The 19,724-nt window shown below is 37.8% G+C and overlaps 1 protein-coding gene across 13 annotated transcripts in view; it reads left to right on the top strand.

Annotated features, from left to right (window-relative positions):
- IKZF2 (IKAROS family zinc finger 2) overlaps window positions 1–19,724 on the top strand; it is a 133,302-nt gene that overhangs the window by 97,121 nt on the left and 16,457 nt on the right. For 10 of the 13 annotated variants that reach the window (XM_090044926.1, XM_090044923.1, XM_090044927.1 and 7 more), the window contains 2 exons: window positions 10,889–11,026; window positions 18,727–18,870. In XM_090044926.1, coding sequence (XP_089901052.1) covers window positions 10,889–11,026; window positions 18,727–18,870 — 282 coding nt within the window. The remainder of the gene's footprint in view (window positions 1–10,888; window positions 11,027–18,726; window positions 18,871–19,724) is intronic. The other 3 variants (XM_090044932.1, XM_090044931.1, XM_090044930.1) reach the window with 2 other exon arrangements.

Raw genomic sequence — 19,724 nt, 5'->3', positions numbered from 1 at the left:
ACTGTCTCTTTTTCTTGCTGAGTTTTGCTTGAACTATAAAAAAAAAAAAAAAAGTATGCAAAACTTTTAAAAAAAATCAAAAATGGCTCATTAGCATGTTTTGAAAAGTCTGCTTTGTGACTGATTAAAACACAAGTCAACAAATCTACCTTAATATAATGCTATAGGTCTGACTTGGAGTAGAGAGTGCAGAGCAAGCAAAAGGTTACCTTCTATCTTTAACCCACCCACACATACAACTGTCTTTGCTGAGAGGAACACTAAATTCACAACTAGTCTGTCTGTATATTATATTGGCTGCAAATGGCTCCCCCACTTCAGAGGAAAGTTGTGCTTAAAGTGTAAATCCCATTGCATGTAACTTTAAAATGATAACATGCAATTATTTGTGAGTTTCCTGGTTTGTGCTAGTTTAACTCATCACCTTAATGGTATTTAAACAATTTTTTATAGTGTTCAACCCTCTCAATATCTGCCATAAAAATCATGGGAACTTCTTAGATAACAGGTATGTCTGACCAATTGGGAAAATTTTCAGATCTGGTATGCTATACAACAATAGTATGCCAGTGCATGTGTATGAAACATGCATGCTAAATATTTGGTTTCAGATTTTTTTTAAGCTGTCTAAGGGATTTGAAGGTCCAATCCGTGTCAGTTTCTAATAAGAAATGAATGTTGAGATCTTTACACAGCTCTGAAAATCCTACTCATAATACCAATGGACAAGGACATTACAAGGCAAGAGAAATACACTAAACAAGCTTCTATCAGTTGAAAGACATGCTCATTTCTTCAGGATGTTAGAGCAGTTCAGTTTCCATAGGTAACAAATCATTAACTGTTGTGGCAGCTCACTATTAATCAAGTAAGATGCATGGGTCTGTTATAAGCATTTAAAAAAGTAAAAGAAACCGATCCTGAATTCCTTCCTTTCCTGTGCTGCTCTGTTAGATCACACAATAGGAAGGGAATATCTATGTTCATCCCCATCAGAAGGAATAAGCAGTGATGTCTTTTCCTACTAGCCCTTCTTTCTGAATCCTCTTGCCTACCACCAGGCATTGCAATGCCAGCAGGCTTGTCTGTCCAACCTGATTGAATAGAGGATATTCCTACGGTCAGCATTTGTCCCTTTTCACAAAGCATACAGTTATATTAGTGTAATTTCAGACACCATATGCTAAACCATGAAGGGGAACAGCAAGATGTTCTCAGGAATTGCAAGTCACCTGGCTTCTTCACTAATTCAGACTGAAGTAACCCATGCCCCCTTTCATGTGGTAGCGCTAAAGCTACTGGTGAAAAGGGACTATTTTTTCTTGCTCTGGTTCCATTCTTTAAATTTTAAACACATGCTTTGAGATGTACCTCTACCTCCAAGAACTGTTTCTCCACATTTATGTCAACTAAACAAAGCTTTCACAAGAGCTTAAATTGAACTATATGGGGCTTGCTACCATAAGAGATGGAAATAAACGATGGTCTAATCTCTTTCAGAACTGAAGGCAAAATTAATTTATCTGTCTGTGCTTTTACAGGAATATTTTGCATACATTCACCCATAGGAGAAGTGTACATGTGCACACAATGTTCATGCATGCATACATCCAGGTCTGCCAACTAATTAAGATTAAGATCTTACAGTCTGGCGGGGAGGGGGGGAAAGGTTGAGAAATTATTACACTCTCTACTGATAAATATATATTTGGTGCACAGAGATTGTGATTAGACATTGGCAAGTATCTGACTGGGCAAATAGGTTTAGATAATGATATGAATTGTGCCAGCGAACTAAGATGATTTTTTTTTAAACTCCTAGAATTTTGGCACAAAATTCCACCTACAACTGTAGACTCATTGTGATAATTTGGATCATATTGTACTCACATACATGGTGTGGATTAGATAATAATCAAAACAGGTTGATGAATCAGGAAGGGTAAAGTAACAGATCCAATAACTAACTGCAAATGTAAGATGAATCTTAGAAAAACTTGAATATCTTTGCACAGAGGGATCCTTAAAAAATAAATAAGCAACCAGATCCTCAACTAGTATAAACTAGCATGTGCATACCCTAATTCACACTAAGTGAAACTGTAACCTAGACTGTGCATTTGGAAAGAAACTAGATAGTATATATTCTTCCCACCTCCTGCTTTTTATTTTATTTTATTTACTTTTTGGAATGGGGAGAAGAGCAGTCTAGGCAAACTAGTATGGATAAAATTTCAGAGTTAATGTATTATCTGATTTTTAACACTTAAGATTTCAGAAGACCAAGACGGGACTAAATGTCAGCTGTACAATATTTCCCTGCTAGTCTGCTTGTTTTACAATACCATAAACAACTGGTAGATAGACGGAGGTGTTGATCTGCTGTTCTGTGCCCTGTAGATATTTATAGAAAAGGTGGGTGTGTCTGGATAACAAAGAGTGTATTTGGTATAAGTGTTTTGCCATTGTTTTTCTACATAATGCTGTCCTACAAGTATATAGATGGTGTTATACTACAGGCTATAATACTATGTGATAAGATTGCCGTGATAGAGGTTTGTATTTAAAGGTGGCAATGGTGACTTATTGTTGACTATAGTACTGAAAGTCAGCATGGGCCATCTTTCAATTGCCAGTGAGGGCACAAAATCCAGAACACCTCTGCACTTTGCAAAGCACTTGTGAACAAAGTAATTGATATAAATCTTCACTATGATACATTAGGCCAGGAAGTATTGAAGTGACAACAGTTCTCTTTTTCAAGCTAAAAGTCTGGAAAGTAGTTACAGCTATATAAACTGTGTTTAGAGCTCTGCTCTTGTTATTCTATACTCAGGCTTTTGAGTCTGTATATTTGGAATTAAGCTTCCAAAGTTGCCATAAATTCTGTTCTTTACACACAATTTGAAATTATATTGAAACTTTTGAAGATGAAATAATACCTGCCTATGTTCATAAATTAAAAAGAAATAAAAAGTATAGAGAACAAAGTCCTTGGTCTTGCAAACGTTACTTATGGGAGTAACCATTTGAAAAATTGACCCATATTTTAGAACCCATAATAAGATTCTTGTGGTGGTCTATCATTTTGTTTCCCTAACTGATGATACAATACTGCTTTCTTGTGTTACAGTTCATTAATAAGCAAATCTTCCATTCCCAGCTCAGGTTTATACACAGTGACAGAACAGGATATCATACATTAGAATTTATTCCAGATACTGTTGCCTGATTTTAGAATGACAAGCACAAAGTTTTAATGTTTTGAAACAACTGAAATTTTTCAGAAGTGAGAAATAAGTTTGGTTTTTGTTTGACATACCATACCTGGACTTGACTTTCAGAGGGCAGGTACCTAGCACTTTCTGAAAATTGGATCTCCTCAAAGACCTCTCAGATTGGGCACTTAAAAATTGAGGTACCCAGAGTGATTAGTTTTGGTTCTATATGTGCATACGTATGTCCTCTAGAAGTCTTTAAACTTACTTACTTACTTACTTTTGACTTGTATAGGTTGTATCTTTTACATGAAGAGATTCCAGATCTCTGAACTGTGGGACTCAATGTAATTTTGAAACTCCAGAATGTCCTGGTGTGTGTGTGTAATCCCCAAGGCAGAAATGAGTATCTCTTCAAGTTTCAATTAATACATTTCCAGTCATGAGTAGCATCACCAGATATGAAATAGGGATGGGAGGTGTTTCCTATGCATGCAGCTTAGAGATGGAATTAATTCAGGCTTTATTTGAAATATTTGTAGGATTTACACTTTTGGGACATGGAGTTCAAGAAAAGCTGTCTTATTATAGGCTAGAGATAATGTAAGTTACTTGCTGTGCTTACTTTCCTGTTGTATTCTGAAGGAAGTTTCCAATCTAAACTTTACCACTGCCTAAATTCTGCTTAATAATTATAGATGAAAAATAACTACTTCATAGAATCACAGAAGTTGGAAATAGATGGGATCTGCTAGATTATCTAATCATGCATCCTCAAATTCAGTGCATTTTCTTTTTGTCCTGTATAGTTTTAAATGTCATCAAGCCATGGGGCATCCTTTACATCTCTTGGGTGACTGTTTTACAACCTAATAGGCCACTGTGGCCACATCTACACAAGATGCTTACTGCTCAGTACCTTGTTACTACTGCACGGTAGCTCATTAGTACTGCTTGCTGAGAAGAATTTTTCCAACTATTTGAGTTGGTCTAATAGAATAGATCAGATTTACCCAAATAACCTTGTCTTACTACTACATAGTAGCTCATTACTACTGCACAGTAGCATCACATCGCACTTCGTACCCCACGATGCTACTGCACAGTACTAACAGGCTTCTGTGCATAAAAGAATTTTTCCAACTATTTGAGTTGGTCTAATAAAAGAGATCAGATTTACCTAAAGAACCAGGTCTGCCTATGTCCCTAGACTAACACAGCTACATCCTGCAACCCTGAAATATGGAAAAGATTGTGTAGTAGTAACAAACTATTGCTCAGTCAGCATCATCAAGAAGCTGTGAGGGGACACTACTGCACAGTAATGCCAGTTACTGTGCAGTCATTTAGTACTTACTTATGCCAGTATTAAATGACCATGCAGTAACAACTGAACAGTCAGCAACTCAGGTAGATGTGACCCATATCTGGCAACTTTTCTGATAGCTTACATACTTTCTTTTTTAAATTTGTTCCCATTGCTCATACCAATTTCTGTCTCATTGTACTATTGTAAATGGGCACCTATACAGGTGCCCAATGCCTGCTCCAGCGCATTCTAATTAGAATGTGTTGGAGCAGACTTCATTAATCGAGTCTGCTGGAATGTGTTAATTAGCAGCCTCAGCATCACATGTATTCAGTATCCCTGCACTTCAAAATGGCAGCAGGGGTGCTTTAACTAAAGATCATCGAATGAGCTTTAGTTAAAGCACTCTGCCATCATTTTGAAGTGCGGGACACTGAATACACAAGATGCTGCAAGAGCCACTGTAATTAAAGTGCCCCATCTCAACCCCAGAGCACGTGTAAAGACTCCCAATGCTTCCTCTTCTTTTATGTTTACACCCATCTCCAGTAAAATCATTGCATATTGCTATCATCTCTCTCCTTTTCAAGTCCTTAATTTACCAGAAGGTAGATGTGGTCCAGATTCTGCCTGTCCCAAACCTGTGCCTTTACTATATAACCTTACATTTTACCCTTTTTAAAACCTGATCTCAATAGAACAGTTCTCATTCTTAGTAGGTAGACCTGAGAGCAGTTTTAGCTGAGTTATTTTTAAAATTAGTACCTCTAACCCCTTCGTTGTTTTCGTTGCTGTTTTGAAATTCCCTTTCATTTGTCATTATCTTTCTTTCTATGATGCACCCAGCACTGCACCCAATAGAATGTCTAACATGGATTGTAATGATCTACCTGTTCCATTCAGAAGTTACGCTTGCATATGGAATGGCGATTGTTTCTACCCAGAGGGTTTCATAATGTTGCAGTCTTCTGCTCAACAGCTTCCATATCCCACAGTTGAGGGAGCTATATGTATGTGGTAGTTTTTTTCTAAACACTATATTGAAGTCCTTCAGGATTAAAAGCCCTGTTTTAAAACTAAGGCCATATAATCAGTAAGATTTTTAATCTGTTTCTGGGGTAGAAAATAGTTGCGTGCTTTATTTGAATAGCAATACAGGAAAGACCTGTAATCTTGTCAAGTTACTTTGTATAGTTAAAACACTATTATTGTAGTCAATGCCGTAGCGAGGTGGGGGCGAGAGGGGCGGGGAGGTCCTTTCAACTACCAGAGGCAGCATGGAGGAAAGCACCAATACGTTAATTTAAAAACCTTATGGTGGGTGGTAGATGCTGGTGTCATGGGCAGACTGCTGGCTGTAGTCACCATTTCAGTACTTATTGTACTGAATGATAGGTAAGACGGATAACCAGTAAAGGGCCATGAAGGGGAGGGGACGTATTTTTATATTTGATGCGATAAAGAACAGAAGAGATGGTGGAGGGTCATAATGAGAGAGGTATCAGGATTAAGATGATAAGCTAGAAAGATGATCTGAAATTCTGGATGGCTATGAGTGAGGCAGTTTGTTAAGGCCAGAGGAAAAAGATTTTGCACTAATTGAGACATCAAGTGGCAAGAGCCTGAATAAGAGTTTCAACCATGCAGCATCTTGAACATGGTTCAGAATTGGAACTCTTTGATTACTTTTGCTATACGAGGCAAAGAATTGTATTTATCATATGGCTTGAGCAGTGGCTAGGACAATGAGGCCCAGCTTCATTTGGCATTTAGGGGTTAGTCTAATCAAAATGTTAAATATTAGTAATTCACAGCTATGACCGACCGCATTGCTACCAATCTCTGCCAAGATAAAATTTCTTGTAAAATTATACAAGTGTGTGCTTAGTTCAAGGTGATGTTGGTGAAACTGTTAGAGGTTATAAGCCCTATGAGATTCACTTATAGTTTAAACTTCATAACAGTAAGTCAGGCTCAGGATGTAATATCAGGATTGCTGCACAAGCAGAAAGCAAATACATCAAATTGTTAATCTGAATTCAGAATTTTTACTCGCAGTTCCCTCTCCAGATATCACCTGCCAAATAATATAAAAAATTATAAACACCTCATTCAGACCTGTTGAAATTGCTGGAAAAATTCCTATTTAACTTCAGTGGTCTGTGGAATAGAGCATGAGTTTCTAATGCATATATAGAGGGGCAGTTCTTTTACGTGTGCTCTGAATGGCAGGGATGTGCACAGGGCATTTGGACAAGGAAAGGGTAGAAGTGAAAAAATCCTCCTGGATAAAATCTTGGCTGTGCTGAAGTTGTTGGTAGTTTTGCCAAGGTATATCACTGCTTTGAGATTTTTAATAAGCCTTTGTCATATTTTATGCTTATGACACAGTATTACCTAGGATATCTTGTTATTTTCCCTTTGCCTTTTTATTCTGCTATTTACTTTAAGCCTTTTTGAGAACAAAATGTCGTGTAAATGCCTTATGGGCTCTTTCTTTTCTACTGACCTTTTTATGACTTGAAAGAAGTCTCCCAAACCCCAAGTCTGCTTTCTGTCTTGAATATTGACCTCAGAATTACATCACCTCCCCACTGTTGTGTGCAAACTTCTCAGTTCTCAGACTTCACCCACAGGAGTTTTCCAAACTCAAAAATAGTCTCTTTTTTTTTTCCCCTTCCTCATTTTTAATCTCATAAACTCAGTGGCTCTATGAATTTCAGTAAATCTTTTACCTGCTTCAAGGTAAAAATTCTCCTTTGAAATGGAATATCTTTTATACTAGGAAAGTCATAATATTTTGTATTTGAGACAGACTTTGCTGTGGGTTTTTTATGCTACCTATTCATCTGTATGAATTTGAGCTGAAATGTCTGCCACATCTGACATTAAAAAAAACCCTTTTTCTGAAGTGGTTGAAGTTCTATCTTTCATTGTGATGGTCATGGGGCATTTGACCCATTACCCTGCTCCATCCTTACTGGAGAAAATGTATAAGGTTCCCTAAACCTTATTGTATCGACTATACTGTGACTGTTGTATGTGAAAATATGAATGACACATGCTGTTTTTTCTAAATGTTTACCATAAATGGTGACAACCTAATTATCCTAAACTAAAAATTAAATGTTATATGTTAATGTCATTTACCATGGCCTTTTTTTTTTTTTTTAACAAATCTTTAAATGAAAAAAATAAATAAAGGGCACTCAATTTGCATAAGCCTATCGATGTTGTTACCTTCACATTTACGGTGTATGGTCAAGCCCAGAAAGGACCACGGATACATTAGGCTTTATGTAAACAAGTGGTAGATCTGTATGTTTCTCCATTTCACCTCTGTGAGCCTGACTATCTCAGCCAGCTCAGTCTAAAACTCTCTTGGGCAAAAATTGCCATTCATGGTGAGGTGGAACAAAGTGAATTAATGTGTGGATTAAGCAAATTAATTCCTAATGCTTTATATATGGTGCATCCTTATTTTACCACACAGAAAGATTTTATTTTATAGAGTAGACAAGACCTATAACTTTGTTTATGTATGCAGTTACAAAACACTGATGTGACTATTGGTAGCATAGAAGGAGCCTGGGGCTAAGATTTTCAAAAGAACCCAGAGGAGTTCAATTATTTTCCATTCTATATAGGTTCATATTCCTTGTTCACCACCATAGTATCGAAGTATTTTCCAGTCTTGCATTAAGCAACATGCCTAATACCTGTCACATGTTGTTTGTTCTCTTATCCTTTCCCCACAGGGAAAAGTGTGTATAGTGTAGTGTCTGGTGCCTGAGGGGCTTATGTTTCTCAAATCCCACTGAATTTCATGCAGAAGTCGTTCCTATACATGCCTTCTGTCTTTAGCATTTTAGCTTTTGTCATTCATGAAATGCAGTGAGATATGGGCATCACCACTTAAGCACCTTTAGAAAAATCTCAGCCATATTGTCCCTAGATATTGTGGGAAATGGTCACTATTATGGGATTTTGGAACTCCAAAGCAGTCTTACTTAACACTGTTATTATTGCAGTCTTGAAATGGGAATAAAAATATTTGTATGTATTAAGCACTAACATTAAATTAATAATAGATACCCAGCTCCTTGAATAGTTTAAAACATTTGTCTTATCTTTCAGTTCATTTTAACTTGTTTGATTCCCTGGTAGAGGTAATTTGAAGGCCTGGTTCACTGCCATGTCAACTAATTTGTATTAATCCCTTTGCCTTGAGTACATTTCCTTTAGAAGCCAAATTAATTTAGCTCTAATGAATGAGTATCGGAGTAGTGTAAACTGAAGTCTTCCGTCTGCACAACAATACAGTATGAATTGTGGTAATAGAAACTTTCCCACTATGCTACTAGGGTACTCTAAGAAAACCATTTCCAGGGATGAAAGAGCCAATTTAGTGTTTGATATTTGTGGTCTGACTTAATTGGATTGTACTTTAATATGAAGAGTTCCACTGGCTTTATTAGGTTTGAGATCAGGCCTTAAATCTGTGGTCTTCACTGAGATGATTAAAACAAGCGTCAGTTATGGTGTTAGTATAAGCTGGTGGGGAAACTCTCCAGCCATGGAAGGTGTACTAAATAGCCAAACACCTATTCAGTCTAAGGTAAGGCCCTTTGTTTGATGCAGATTTTACTCCCAAACAAAAGTTTGAAATCAAGGGGAAATAAAATCAAATGATTGGAAGTTAACAAAACATGGTCAAAATATTTTCTGTGGAAAAAAAATGATATTCTGTTAAAAAGTGACGAATCACAAACTTCAGGGGAAAGCACAGAATTTCTGCAAAAATCATCATTATATTGAAACATAAGTGAAACATAACATCTGGAAAAAAAAATTTGCCGGTGATTTTTTGACCAGTCATAGTACTAACCAGTACGTTAGTAGGGAGGGGAGATGCTTTTCCTTTTGTGAGTGCTTGCTGAGCACTTAACAGCCACTCGTACTATGACCTCTGACCACGTCAGTCTGCTATTTCTGCCCTAGTGGTAGGAAGGCTTATATCTGACTTCCTTTAGGTCATGTGCTTGTTTTTTTTAGTTGTGTGGCCTATAACTATAGGTGCCAGTTTTGAAGGACCCCAAGCTTGAATGGGTACAGTGGGATGCTAGCATATATCCAAAGGTCACTTTGTATGCAGTTTTTATGATGTGGATCACTGATTAATAAGACCTGGAATGAGATCACTGTTGTATTTCACAAAGGACACCTAACAGTCATTAGATGGTAATGAATTTTGACTACAATTATCATATCCTGTAATTCATTTGGTAACTGATGGGTAAAAGATTGGGGCCCAAAGACCTCTTATATTAGGGAAAGTGTATTGGAAACCTGTATCATATCCCACAGAGCATATTTTTAGCTTTTTGTTTAGGACCTAAACATTGTATCTATGATTTTCATAACCGCACGGGGCATTTGAGAATTGAACTTCGTAATCCTCCAGGCACCTTTTAAAAATCTTTGCTTGTAGCAGTTTACTAGACCTACAGTACTCAGTTAATAATATTTTTGTTATTAGAGGATAAACGGTCATGTTCTACGAGCAAATTATATTTTAAAATGTTATACCATTGACTAGCTTTCTGGCTATAGTTTAAGCCATTCTTGTGGCTTCTTAATAGCATAATGTGAAAGGGATACACTTCAGTAGGATGTGGTGCCAGGTTTTGCATATGATTAAAGAGCTTTTCCAGTTCATATTGCTCTTGAGTGCAACTAAAAATAATAGGAATTATGTCTTCATTTAACTATCCCAACGTATCTATACTGCTGGTGACTGCTCATTTCTGACATACTACAAAAATGTAACCAAAGACCCACTTGCTTTTGTTCTTCTTTAAATTCACAACTTAGTGTTTTTTACAACACTGTAAAACCAAAAGAAAACTCAGCCCTATCATGTAAATAAATCCCCCACAGTTTTAGGTTGAATTAGGCCAGCAGAGCAGCGCATGTATGTGAGGGCAAATGCTGACAATATGGGCAAAATCGCTCAGAAGTTTCCCACCAGACTTGGTGACACAGTCATAGGTTGGATGTGATTCAACTGGTTGGTTTATTTTCCCCATGGGTGTAGTCTATTTATTGCCTTTGCTAACAAGTCAGCCTTTTTGTATGTCTGATGATACTTCAGTATAGTGTGAATAACAGATAGGGTGAAGCACACAGTAGGTGGGAGGAGGTGGGTGTGGGGTGGGAAAATGGGGCAAGAGAAAGAGGTTTGGGACATGAATAACCTTTGCAAGTGTCTTTCCATCTCTTTAGCTGCTTATAGCAGATGAAATTTTGATAGTGATTTGTGCAGATAATGATTTAACCCAGAGCTTTATTCTTTCCACAGTGGGTAAGCCTCACAAGTGTAACTACTGTGGCCGGAGCTATAAGCAGCGCAGTTCATTGGAGGAGCACAAGGAACGCTGCCACAACTATCTGCAGAATGTCAGTATGGAGGCTGCTGGGCAGGTCATGAGTCACCATGGTGGGTGGAAATGATGCTTAGGAATCTCTAGTGCTTTGGAGTATGTTTTCCACTTGTTTCCTTTATATATACATATTATTTTAGCTTTACATTAACCACCTTCTTTCTGGCACAGATATCTACAAGAAAGGGAAAAAAATCTTCCATGAAATCCTAATCCCTTTGAAGTTAGCAGCAAAGCTTCATTAACTTCAGTGGGGCCAGAATTTTTCGGGTTTTTTTGGATAAGCATGCATGTGTAATAATAACTTTTTGGGGTGTATTTTATGCTTGATATATATGCTTAATGTGGGTATAATATATATGTGTGCATGTATAAATATATATATATATGAGCTTAAAAATAAAATTCAGCCAGGAAAAACTATGAAAAATTGACTAGGCTAGGCAGAAAAAAACTCTCCTATTTCTGCCTTTTATCATAATGACTGATCATTATGAAAATTAACAATTAATAACATTCACAGTAACAGTGTTATACTCTACAGGAATTTGCATAATTGTTCAAGATTGAATGTGATGTATATACGTGCATGCAAACATGTTATATTTATCGTATGTGTAAGATGCATGTATGTATTTTTATATAATAGTCACGACTGCTGTAAATAGTACATTGAAAAAGAGTATTGATGCTTTTCATGTGGAATAAAGGGATTTGCAGAAGAGGATATTAAATGCCAGGAATTTCAAATTATATTTTATTTAAAAATCTACTGTACCTAAAATAAATAAATACATAAAAAAAAAATTAAAAAAATTATGCTACTGAAATGCAAAAAGCATGATATATCAAGTCATAGGAATATAATTTTCTCTCTCGTTATAAATATGAAAATATTCAAAATGCCAAATCATAAGACAGTATTAATTTAAATCTTTATAAACCAATTTCTGTTATTTTTAAATTGTAATGAAACATTTTTATTTTTCAAATTATTTTATTTATCTTTTTCAGTTTTGCTTATAAGAAACATCAAAAGTGACAATTTTTCCTTTTTCTTTAATCACACCATTACCAAATGTTTCAAAAGAGATCCTGCAGAAAAATGAAAGAAATAGAAAAAGAGGAAACAACCTTTTTTTCTTTCTTGTTGGTAATGTGCAACTTTCTATTGGTCAGTTTTGTCATACAATATAGTTTTTAAAATTACTTAAGTTTCTGAGGAATAATTTTCAAAAATATCAAATGAGAAGCTAAATCAAAAATATACTGAATATAAAATAACTGATTTTAGTAGACAGAGGAAGGATTCATGAATGACTGAGTCTTCCCCTTGAAACAGATTGACACAGTCACAATAAGGGGGTAAAAGTCCATCTGTGAGAAATGAATTAATGGAAAGAACCCCCACACATTTGCTTCTCTCCCTTATTATGATGTGAAAGATATTTTTGAGGATTAATATTGTTATCATTTAATTGCATTGCCATTTCAGATATGCATTTGGATAGCTCAGTAGCACGCTAGATTTTTTTGCTGCATCGTTTCATAACTATTTATTTACTAAGAGCTTTCAGGGAATTACTAATTGAGACTACATAAAGTCTACTTCTTAGAATGGCAGCTTATATTATCAATGGACTATCGCATGTTTACATAGGTCTGTAAACCATAGTAATAGGACATCTTCCTATGATCTTCAAACCACTGTGCAGGGTTGGCTTGGGATTTATTGAAAAAATCTGTAGGCAGATTCTTTGGGGCAGTGCCAAAATTAACTCAGCCAAATGGAAATGGTGTTGTGAAAATGTTGGGGTGGGGATTTTTTTGGTCTTAACCAGTATCTCACTGTAAGCACCCAGCTGGTTGTACTCAGTCCCATGCAATATTGCCAGTGATTAAGGGTTTTTGTTTTTTTTTTCAAGAGTGAATTATTCTAACAAGCTGGGGGCAGCCCCTGGAGTGTTGTTTATGCGTTCTGCTCAATTTGGTCCATTTATAGCACATTACAAACATTTACTCATGCATTCTCACAACAGCCCTGTGAGGCCCACAAGTACAATTATCTCTGTTTTACAGATAGATCACCTGACAAAAGCCCCAAAGGGAGTTCATGTCAAAGCATGGGTTAAAGGGCAGGAATTTTTCGCACCCAGTCCGTTCCATGATCCATTCTGGAGCTGCCTCATCTTGTGGTTGTAGACCATAGTGCTTGCTCAGCAAAGCAATTTGCTCGTTTGCAAAGGCTACTTGCAGAAAGAGGGTTGTGATTGTCTTAATGCCATCAAGTACTATTCTTAGTCACACTTGCCCTTCTCATTGGCAAGTGGTCAGGGAATTTCAGGTTTAATAGGATTAATGGGTCATAGCCATAGGTGGATATGAGAGCTACCCACACTGGATGCCAATAGTGGTAATCATAAATAATTTTTAATGTTCAGGAGAAATTGGAAAAAGGGTGCACTGAAAAGAAAGAGAAGCACTTAAAATAAATGCATCAGGAATACTTTCATTTTAAGACTAGTCCAGCCTTGGGCTCCGAACACCCTAAAAGCTGACTCAGTGTAGTATAAGCAGCATATTTATGATTTTATTCCTATGTATTTGTGGTTTAAATGCTAATCCCAATGAACATTTCCCACCAGAGATCTATGAACTTATTTTCCTACCATTCCTTAATATCAGTATTGCAACCTGAAAAAAAGACATAGGCAAAAGGTGGCTTTGTAACTGGAGGAAGGCTGATTTTATACCAGCTGGGGATTTGACCCCGTGTCAGTTGTCTGTCCTCAGAGACGCAGTCACTTTGGTTATACGCATTTCTTGGTTACTTAAATTATGCAGAAAATCTTATTAAACAGGCATGATTAATACAGTTGAAAATAGTAAGTACCAACAAGTGTTCTGAGTCCAATCTTTTGTTATCCAGTCTGATGCTTTGTGGATGGAGAATGGAACACTGGAAACTCAGAGGCCCAGTGAAAGACTGGGCTGAGGCTGGGCTAACAAGAGCTTTTAGTGTTACTTTTAAAATCCTCTATGGAAGTTATCAGAGGTAACCAAGCATCTTTGCTTAGGCTCCAGTCCAGGAAAGCAGCTAAACTTTTGCTTAAGTTCATCCATAATCAGAAAGATGCTTTTAAGCATGTGCTTTATGATGCATACATGCATTAATTATAAAACAGAGGTACTTTTCTAAATATGGGCCTCAGTTGTGAACACGTGATAACTTTTTGTTTGCCTATTATATAGAATTAATATTGTTTAGTTAATTTGTAGAGTTTAGTTAATTTGTAGAGTTGGTTTTCTTTTAACTTTGAATTACATTGACTGAAGTCAGGGCTGTCCAGTTGGTGACCTGTGGGCCATATGTGGCCCATGAGCAGTTAATGTGCAGCCCCAGCTCTCCCTTCCCCCATCTCTTGTCCAGACATCATTCCCCCTATCACTCTGGCTGCTGCTACAGCCAGGTTCTCTGGGCTCCTCCTGTTCCCTGGCTTTTGCTTCCTGCTCCTACCCCGGGGGACAGGATGGTACAATCCATGGTGCTGGGGGAGCTGAGGTGAGCACCACGTACACTGTTGGGGAGAGGAGTGACCATACAGTAGGGGGCATCTGACCACATACGCTGAGATGTGTCTCCATGCCAGTGGCTTTCTCTAGTGCATCTCTGCGGAACACCGCCCTCACCCACTTTGAAGCTGGACATCCCTGACTTAAGCTATTGACTGATTTTTCTTAAAATCATAACTAAAGCAAAAGATGACTTGTGTTATTCATCATGCAGGAGATGGGTTTCTGATTACCCACCTGTCAGATTTTCTTAAGGTATGTGCTGTATGCTTTGAAGTTGTCAGGGCAGGGGGTGAAAAAAGGTCTTGCTTTGACTTTTTGAATACAAGATGTTTAGCTAAGGTTTTAAAGTTTCCATTCAGGCATCATCTAACCAATCTAATCTTGATTTGTATGTGGTTTAACATATGTAGATTCCCTCTCCCCCCTGAAATCTGCATAACAAAATGTGTTATGGTAACTTAGCTTCACAGTAATATAAATATTGAAATGAGATGCACATGATAACGTCTCTGTTTGGAACTCTACCGCATTGGCAAAAGTCTCTTGCCCTAATACAGTGGTGATCAACATTTTTGGCAGGCACGTGCCACAAGTTAATCTTTGCCAACCCCCCGAGTGGTGTTCTCTCTCTATCCGTCAGGGGCATACTGGATAGAGTTTGCTGGAATGGTGGCTTGGGGGAGAGGGGCTCAGCTCAAGGCCCTGAATTCGGCTGTAGGGCCCCAGGGGAATGGTTAACCTGGATGTTGGTGGTGACCCCTCACACTTCTCACTCCTGCCTCCATTCTAGCACCTAGGGCTTGCATGCCACACACACTAACTGTCCGTGCCATTGCCATGAGTTGCTCACCTCCACCCCAGTTTAATGGAGAGTGGCCTTGTTGCTAAATTAGCATATTGAGTTGAGCCCTAATGCTGAATATAGGGCAATCTTATTTTAATATCAGTTTCAAATATGTGAAAGAATTTGGTCAATTGATAGTGATATTCCACATTGTAGTCAAAATTAAATCCTTATTTATGTAAGACGCTGCTAGTTGCCCTATGCCTTTAAAAAATTTCCCCTTTAAGTTTTCAGTAAATGAGTAAGCCTAACAAGCTATCCAAATAGTCTTCCTTATTCTAGCCTGCATATATTATCCCTGGCCTCTTAGCCTGCTCTGGATATTAATTAGGTCACTTGCGTAGCACACATCACGTTTCTTAAAACACTAGGTTTCATTTTGTATTTATGCTTTTTCTCTTCCATTTATTTTCACTGGTGCCAGCAGGATACACTTGTAAATGAGAAACTATTGTGTTTCTCAGTGGGAGTATCCTGTAGAAATAAAAGAGCAGCAGAGTAAATTATTTTATAGCATATGCTGTTTTCTAAGACTCAAAGCAGCTTTCTGTAGCAGCAGAAGCACAAAGGGAATCAGATGAATAAATTGTCATGTTTTCCTGCTTTGAATATTTGAATTGGTAACTTCACCTGAACAGATATTTTGTTTTGTAATTGCCTGTTATTTGTTCTTCTTTACTAGAAGGCAAAGACTAGACTTCTATTTTTCATGTGTACCGTGCTAGCAAATAGCCATATGTTTAATAACTGGGGAGTCATTATTTTGTTTTAAAACACTGATATCTGTAGCGTGCCAGTATAGACTTTAGCTAAATCATGTTTCTCCTTTACATATGTATGCATTTATGTAGCAACATAGCAGCACTTCTTAACACTTCTGTACAGTTTGGATCCTGTTTCTACTTGTTGCAGAATGGGAATCCTCTGCCTGACAAGAGTGGCAGCTGCTCAGTAGCCCACTGTTTAGGATGCTTGTCCAGGTTCTAGGCCCCAATGGGGTTTAAACCTGCATCTTTGCTCTAAGCACAGTGCTCTTACAACTAAGCTGTGGGTTAGACAACAGAGCATTTGCCAGCATTCCTCTTGAAGCGGTCCGCTGTACCTTGTATTTTGTATTCATTGGTTACCATGGATAAATAGCGTTAATATCTTCTCCTTCTGTCTCCATATATCTTTACTCCTGGGTGCCCACTCGGCCAACTTCAAGCGGAGGGCTGAAAAGAACTTTTGGCATTGATTATTAGCCTCTGGAATGGTGGCTAGAATACTTTACAGAAATGCAAATTCAAATCTGGATTCCCTATTCCTTGGAGAGATGCCTGTGCATGTGTGTTGGGTTGGGGGGGGAGGGGACCAGCGGAGTGGCTTCTCCCTGTGTTGTGGTTTTTCTGTGACCGAAGTTTCGGGATTTATTCAGTATTATGCATGGGCCTGGGCAATTCTATTCCACCTATATAGTCAGAGTGCAGCCCACCAAGTATGCACAGAAGGAAACCATTAGGAAAGTATAGTTACACAGAATCCCATACTTTGCCTAAGTGTCAAAAACTGTAATTATGTAGATGCATAAATACCATGTAAGTGCATGGGAATGAAATAAGATTTACATTTTAGGTTCCAGTCCCACTCACCTATATTTGGCAGAGCTCCCATTGTCTTAAGTGTGAATTTTGCCTACAGAACAAGAGCATGGAATGGGCCTCCAGGTCATATAAGTTTAAAGCAGTCATTTGCTGTGCCATTCCAGAAACCTGTTTGGCCAAAAATTCCAGAAACCTGCCAAAAAAAAATTCTGCACTATAAATTCTAGAGCTACTATTGCCAAGGTAGCACAGTGACACAGACAGTTGAACCTGCTCAAAAAATGCTACTTTCTGGGGATGAATTAGGGACATTTAGACTATATTTATTAGAATCAGTGCTATGCAAGAGTTGAAACAACTTGAATCACTTTTTGTCAGATACAAATTCCTCTAGCTCTTGTGAAACCTACTGTAATACATCTGAATGATTCAGAAACTCCTGAGCCAGATCCTCAACTGGTGATAATCAGTTTCTAGTAGGTGAACAGTAGTGAGTTTTGTCAGCTAGGTACATTGGGCACTTACAGACAAGCACGTAAATTGACACACTCTGGCAGCCTCTTACGTTGTGTATTTCAGTGATGCAGCACGTCTCCACACAGAAAATGGTGGCGGTGCACTTTGAAATAAAACATGCTTGATGTGCTTTAGTTCACAAAACTCACTGCCACCATTTTCTCAGTTCAGGGATGCACTGCATCACTGATACACATGACATGTGGGCACTTTTAATTAGTATGGCTTGCTAATTAAAAGTACCTGGCACACTGTCAGGAGCACATGTAAAAATGCCCATGCAGTTTGTTAGCGGGTAGACTGTGTTAGCTTGTAGTCAATGGAATTCACATGCATTTGGCTCCTGTTCCTACTTTCTAGCTGAAATAATCGGGATGGATGGGAGGTAGAGTATGAAATAAGGAAAAGGAGGGGAGGTGCAATGAATTCTCTTTATTGCTACACGAGAAAATACATAAGTATTCTTTAATATTCTTCATTGAAGTAGTTCTTGCAGCTATCACAAGGGACGTTGTCTGCTAATCTCAAATGGCGGAGAGATGTCCATAAGGCAATCTTGATGCGCCTTTGGTGTTTAAGACCTTAAAAAATATTTGTGAACCCCTGTTTTATGTCATTGATCGGAACAGGGAAATTCCATGAGATGTTAATCCTATATTCTGAATGCAGTTTACGTAGAAAATCAGCAATCTCACAAAGTCCATCTTTTGAGATGCCTCTTAATTCTGGGAGTCTCTATTTTGGATGTAGAACATGAAGCCTGAATTTCTGTTGCCCTGAACCTTATTTTAATCACTGATACGAGCGCAAATGGGACTATAAATTGGTACCAGGTCAAAAGTATAGCATTTCACACTCCCTTTGCTTTTGTGTCAATTGACAATACCAGGTGTAGGGCAATTCAGAATCTAACCTATATAATGATTTTTTTAAGTGCTGTGAATCCAGAGACCCCTTAGATAAACATAATTTGGAGTTACATGTGCTCAAAATATTTGAAAATGAGGCCCTAACTAAGAATTTAGATTGGCACCCACAAACAGAGACTTGGAATTGGAGGCTGTTTTTGATAAAATGGCTCTAACTGCTTGAACATTGTTTCAGTGTTGATTGAGTTCTTTCACCTTGTATACTGCTATTTTTACTCGTAGCCATTTGCAACAGGCCTCAAAAATGGTTAGCACCATATATTAAGTGTAGACAGACTTGTCTGACATAACTTTTTGGTTTTATATAGTACCTCCTATGGAAGATTGTAAGGAACAAGAGCCTGTGATGGACAACAATATTTCTCTGGTGCCTTTTGAGAGACCTGCTGTTATAGAGAAGCTGACAAGCAACATGGGAAAGCGTAAAAGCTCCACCCCACAGAAGTTTGTGGGTAAGCTTGAGATACGCATTTTTATTATTTTTAGCATGTAGGTATAGGTTATGTTAATTCATAAATACAGTCAAAAGATCAAAGGGGAAAATTAGACTCTGAGAATTGGGAGTGATGGGGAAAAACTTAGAAATGATTAAATCAAAGCAGAAAACAACATGAAAGTTACTGAGTTAGACTACTGTCAATCCCAAGCATTCAAATAATTTGACATTGGCTTAGTAATCATGATATTTTATTATGTGGTTTTTGTTGCTATCTGGAGTTTGAGCTTGGAGCACACATTTGGGTCACATTTTTAGGGTTTTTTTTCCCCTCCCCCCCATCTTCTGGGCCAAATGCTTACTTTTTTGGTATAAAAGCTGAAATTCTGGTGTAATCATGTAACTGCAGATCTATGAGCTTTATTTAACAACAAAAAAAAATCCACAACTGTCACATAGTTGCAATGAAATTGCAGAAGATGGCAACACTGGAATAGCCACCTTTAGGTCATGTACAAGCATTCATTCCTGGCAATAGAAAATTTGTATTGCTAAACATGATTTTAGGAGAGGGAGCAGTACAGGTATGCAGCCTGCAACCATTCCTTCTCCCCTGTTTCTTGCGCCTTCCTGAGACCAGGCTGATTCTAGTCTGGATAAAGCATAGTGTGCAGTGGCTGCTCTAGGTCTCCCATTCCTGGGTCCTCCTTGACCATTCCTCACACCGGGGAGTCCTCACACTGGAGGTAGCCATTTTTGTTCTGGGAGCAGAATTGGGAGAGGTGCAATTCTCCTGCTAGAAACATAATGCTTGTATGTGGCAAGAGAAAATGTGTACGCATGCTCACTTACTTACAAGTAAAAAGATAC

The sequence above is a fragment of the Crocodylus siamensis genome, chromosome 4 (genome assembly GCF_052110815.1).
Source record: "Crocodylus siamensis isolate JL-2025a chromosome 4, ASM5211081v1, whole genome shotgun sequence".
NCBI classification, from domain to species: domain Eukaryota; kingdom Metazoa; phylum Chordata; order Crocodylia; family Crocodylidae; genus Crocodylus; species Crocodylus siamensis.
The sequence above is the reverse complement of the archived record's forward strand: the minus strand, read 5'-3'. Positions and strand labels throughout refer to the sequence as shown.